Source organism: Vitis vinifera, chromosome 4 (assembly GCF_030704535.1).
Source record: "Vitis vinifera cultivar Pinot Noir 40024 chromosome 4, ASM3070453v1".
NCBI lineage: Eukaryota > Viridiplantae > Streptophyta > Magnoliopsida > Vitales > Vitaceae > Vitis > Vitis vinifera.
The window spans coordinates 11,147,510-11,153,409 of NC_081808.1; the positions used below are offsets into that span (position 1 = coordinate 11,147,510).

General features: G+C 39.1%; 1 protein-coding gene across 1 annotated transcript; it reads left to right on the forward strand.

Annotated features, from left to right (window-relative positions):
• The first annotated feature begins 2,094 nt into the window (after nucleotides 1-2,094).
• Nucleotides 2,095-2,547, forward strand: LOC132253670 (uncharacterized). The gene is made up of 2 exons (XM_059736570.1): nucleotides 2,095-2,232; nucleotides 2,320-2,547. Exons 1-2 carry the CDS (start codon nucleotides 2,095-2,097, stop codon nucleotides 2,545-2,547), a joined length of 366 nt encoding a protein of 121 aa, XP_059592553.1.
• The last annotated feature ends 3,353 nt before the right edge of the window (nucleotides 2,548-5,900 follow it).

Consider the following 5,900-nt stretch of genomic DNA (forward strand, 5'->3'; position numbering starts at 1 on the left):
TAAGCTACCATGAGTCGAATCAACTGCTTCTCCACTTGATCTATTTGGGGTACTTGCTATCAAGATGGTTGAGGATGTTTAGCTTGTCCCTACTCCTGGGCTGCTTACTACTGTTGCTCATGATGATAATGTATGTGAGGGCATTATTAGCCTAATTATGGTAGAGTCCGAGTATGTGGACCCACTACTTTCTTTTGATGTATTGTCGGGATTTTTCTCCTATTATGATAATGTACTAGCTCTTTCTTCCTATATGGATATGAGTCTTTTTGAGTATTTGCCTATCTTTTGTGACATCACTTTATCTGCACCTTATTCACTTACAACATAGATATTTAATATAGATGATGAGATTGTACAGTATGATTCAGATGAGAACTTTTCTTTAGCTTCTGATTTGAGTCCCATTTTGGTCAGAGAGTTTCACCTACCATAGGAGACACTGTGATAAGTGATTTCGGTACAATAGACTAGCCTAGGGAGCTAAGGATTGGATTAGATTTGTCTACAAATGAGAGAGATAACCTCGCTCAGTTACTCAGATCATATTTGGATGTTTTTGCATGGTCTTACGAGGATATGTCGGGCCATGAACTATCCATGGTCTAACATCACTTGCCACTTCTGCCTCATGTTAGACCGGTTAAGCAAAAGTTGAGACGGTTATATCCTCGTTGGAGTTTGCAAGTGAAAGAGGAGATTCAAAAGCAGCTCAGTATGAGATTCTTATTAGTGGTTGAGTATCCTAAGTGGTTGGCCAATGTCATCCTTGTTCCTAAAAAGGACGACAAGGTAAGAGTCTATGTTGATTTCCGAGATCTCAACAAGGCTAGTCCTAAGGATGATTTTCTTCTTCCTCACATCGACATGCTAGTTGATAGTACAATAGGCCATTCGATGTTGTCCTTTATAGATGGGTTTTCTAGGTATAATCACATTTTGATGGCTATAGAGGACATGGAGAAAACGCCTTTCATTACTGAGTAGGGTACTTATTATTATAGAGTCATGCCATTCGGGTTGAAGAATGTATGAGCCACTTATCAGATAGCAATGACTACCCTTTTCCATGACATGATGCATCAGGATGTCGAGGTTATTTAGATGATATGATAGTGAAATCTTGAGATAGAGCATACCACCTGGTAGCTTTGGAGAGATTCTTTGAGAGGATTAGACAGTTTAGATTGAGATTGAATCCCAAGAAGTGCACTTTTGAACTGACTTTTAGGAAACTATTAGGATGCATGGTTAGTGAGAGAGACATAGAGGTAGATCCAAATAAGATCAGAACCATCCTTGACATGATTGCACTGAGGACTCAGAAAAAGATAAGAGGTTTCTTAGGTAGACTTCAGTACATCAGTAGATTCATTGCCAGATTGACAGATATTTATGAGCCCATTTTTTTACTCTTGAGGAAGAGTCAGCCTACTGTTTAGGATGATCAGTGACAATGCCCATTTCGAGAGGATTAGAGAGTATTTGTCGCTTCTAGTTCTGGTACTTCCTTCACCAGGTCGTCTTTTACTCCTATACCTGTTAGTCTCAAACATAGCCTTGGGATGCATGTTAGCTCAGCTCGATGATTTGGGAAATGAGCAAGTTATTTGTTATTTAAGTAAGAGGATGCTTGATTATGAGATGAGATATGCCATGATTGAGCGCTTTTGCTTAGCATTGGTTTAGGCTACTCAGAGATTGAGACATTACATGACAAAGTATTCAGTTCACTTGATATCCCGTCTATATCTCCTGAGATATTTATTTGACAAGCCTACTTTGATTGGTCAACTCATGAGATGGTTGGTACTCTTGGCTAAGTTTGATATTCATTATGTTACTCAAAAGTCTATCAGATGGAGCGTTGTTGTGGATTACTTAGCATCATTACCAGTTTCCAATGGTAGAGCGATTAATGATGACTTTCCATATAAGGGTATCGTTGTAGTGACTAGTTTTTTAGGTTGGCGCATGTACTTTGATGGTACGACCAACCATTCTAGATACGAGATAGGTGTTTTGTTTATATCCCCTCATGGTGACCACTTTCCTAGATCTGTTTGTTTGGGGTTTTCTGATTGACATCTTGCCATGAACAATATTGTTGAGTATGAGGCTTGTATTTTGGGATTGAAGACAACTTTTGAGCTCAAGATTAGACAGATGGAGGTGTTTGGTGAATTCAATCTGGCATTGAGACAGATTCAGGGCGAGCAGAAGACTAGAGATGTAGAGCTTAGGCCTTATCATGCATACTTGTAGCTACTAGTTAGGATATTTGATGATTTGAGATATACACATCTGCCTAGAGTGCAGAACCATTTTGCTGATGCCTTAGCTATTCTAGCTTCCATGATTGATATTCCTGCTAATACCATTGTTGAGTCGAGATCAGTTCCTACTTATTGTTGTTTGATTGATGAGGTAGAGTTGGATGATGGCTTGCCTTGGTACCATGACATATACCAGTTTCTAAGATTTGACACATATCCTGAGGTCACCACGACCAAGGATAAGAGAGCATTGAGACAGTTAGCCACCTAGTTTGTGATATGTGGGGAGACATTGTACAAACGATCCGCTGATGGGATGTTACTATTGTGCTTAGACCACGCCTCTGTTGATCAAGTGATGAGAGATGATCATGCGGGAGTCCATGGATCCCATATGAGAGGACATATGTTAGCTTGTAAGATCATGAGGGCTGGCTATTTTTGGTTGACCATGTAGACAAACTGTTGCCAGTTTGTTCAGAGATGTCTAGAGTGTCAGATACATGGGGACTTCATGCACGTGCCATTTTCAGAGTTACATGCACTAACTTCACCATGGCCATTTCGAATAAGGGGTATAGACATTATTGAGAAGATTTCGCCGAAGTCTTCCAATGGTCATGAGTTCATCTTGGTCGCCATTGATTACTTCACCAAGTAGGTAGAGGTTGCCTCATATGCGAGATTAACATCAGCTAGGATCACTAGTTTCATCAGATCACATATTATCTATCGCTATGGAGTCCCTCATGAGTTGATTTCAGATAGGGGAGTACATTTCAGAGTGGATGTTGATACTTTATTACAAAGATACGGTATCTAACATCATAGATCGTCTGCATACAGGCCGTAAACCAACGGAGTGGTAGAAGCTACAAATAAGAATATTAAGAGGATCTTATGGAGGATGATTAAGACTTCTTAGGATTGGTCAGAGAAGCTTCCATTTGCATTATAGGCTTATCGGACTTCTTTTTGCACCTCTACAGGAGTCACATCCTACTCCTTGGTGTATGGTATGGAGGCAATGCTACCAATTGAGATAGAGATGGGTTCATTGAGGGTAGCATTAGAGTAGTAGATTTCAGAGGCAGATTGGGCTCAAGCTCGATTAGACCAACTCAATCTCCTAGATAAGAGGAGATTGAGGGTAGTAGACCATGTTCATGCCTATTAGAGGAAGATAGCTCGTGCTTTCAAGAAACGGGTCAAGCCTAGACCGCTATAGAGATGTGACTTGGTTTTGAAAGTCATCAGAGGATTGATCAGAGATCACAGAGGGAAGTTCAGACCCAATTGGAGAAAACCTTATTTCATTAGGGAGTTGACCCTAGAGGGCGCTGCATGGTTGATGGATCTAGATGGAAACCAATTCTTAGAGCCAACCAATGTAGATTAGTTGAAGAAACATTCTGTTTGAGACTATGGTCATAGGATGTGTGGTCGTCATTTTGGTTAGCCACATACCTTGTTATCCCCTTTTTGATATACAGACTGTTGCTAGCCCATTGAGCCTCGCATGTGTATCAAAGTCTTTCTTTCTTATTATCTTGCTCACACTTCTACATCAGGATAAGGTCCCTTTAGTGTATGCATGCTTCATTTAGGAGTTTTATGAGCCTTGGGCCTACGGGCGCTTCTTTCACTCATTATTTTTCCTACCGTCACACTACTACATTCCATCATATCTCATTAGTTGTGTTCTTTATCTTTTTTTTTTTTTTTTTTTGTCTCATTTGCTACTTGTTCTGCTTCATCTTTTCTCCATCGTGAATAGTGATCCTCCTCAGTTCATTACATAGAGGATGGTCACATCATTTCCATTATCTACCTCACGGAAATTGATTCGAAGACCCTTAGCTTGAGAAGTTCATATCATTGGAGAGAGTTTATGTTACTTTGACGCTTGAGAGCACATCCATCCATTATTGATCTTATCCCTTTGGGGCCCATTTTTTTATGTTTAAGGTATGTGCATTTGTATATATGTAAAAAAAAAACTGAAAATGAAAAGAAAGAAAAATAAGCACATGTGTGTATGTACATAGTATTTTCCATCATTGAGCATGTATATTGATATCCGATGGTCATTTCATCAAGTATGTTTGTTGGTGAAAGTTCGCATGTGAGCTTTCCGATATCATTTTTTCTTTGTATTCACTTCGTCACATCTTTTGTTAGAGAGTGAGATGAGTGACCTTCTCTTAGGGGCTCTGGGTCATTGTTCATTTCATCATTACTTTCATTGTTGATGTGACTTCACTTCATATTTTGATTCGAGTTGATCATAATTCCTCTCTATATGTTTATTGTTTCGCCATTATCCTCATAATTGATTTTGATTCATCCCCTTCACTTCACCCCCTTGTTCTTTTCTTACACTGACCTATTCGAGGTTTGATAATTTTTTTGCATCATTCTTACGCATCTCATTATCAGTTCGATTTTTCATTGCCTCATTATTGTTTTCATATTCACATTAAGCGTCCTTAGGTCCATGGCTCACGAACTTTTCTATACATGTTATATTTTATACATGAGGGCATGGGTTTTGATCATTGGGTATTTGGGCCTAGTTTCCCTTCATTTCTATTACCTTATCACCCGAGCCTACATTACGCCCTATGTCTTAAGACCACCCTGAGGCCATTGGATCAGATATCGTCTTTGAAAGCCCCTACTTAGACAAGTGTTTGAGATTTGGTTGATATTTATATATCATCATGCTTTTTTTTTTCCTGGGAGACGCCCCTTTGATGTTTGGATCCGATTCAGTTGTGGATATGGATGACTGGGATTACATAATTGATAATGGATGATTTGATGTTGTTCGATTTTTTGATCTACCACACATTTGATGTTATATTGGGGCATATTTCCTTTTTGGTTGAGATTTATAGATCTTCACAGATTTGCATAATCATCCCCATTTATGAGATACATGTTGAGATGATGATCTGTTTGATGATTCCCTATTGGAGCCTTTCTTGAGTCATTCTATTAGGCTCATACTTTCTAATATTGTTGTGATTATTTGATGGGGTTATCTCAGGCGCATAGACTTCCATATCATCATTTCAGTGGAGTACATTTAATATTTCCTAAACATCCCCATTGAGGTATTCTTGAGTCAGCGATAGATAGGCTCACGTTCATCGTCTTTAGTGGGATATTTTTGAGCTGATGACAGACACGCACATCTTTCATCATTCATAGTGGAGTATCCTTGAGTCGATGACAAATTCCTCGTTCATTTCCTAGCAAATCATTCTCGAGCCTTTGATAGACTCGCTTACTTGCGTCATCCTTAGTAGAACATTTGGGTTGATGATCAATTTTATCTTGTTGGTTACCTTAATGGATCATTGTTGAGTCACCAGGGTCGACTGGATGTACTAGTTGCTATATTGAAGCATATTTTCCTTGGTTACTTGCATGACATGGATGCACTAGTTGCTATACTAGGGCATATTTTCCTTGGTTACTAGCATGGCTGGATGCGTTAGTTGCTATACTGGGGCTTATTTCCCATTTTCTATTGTGGAGATGATTGTTTTCTCATGGAACTATTATATTCTTTATTCGGCCGAGGGATACTTATTCGCATTACTAGTCACAGTTTGG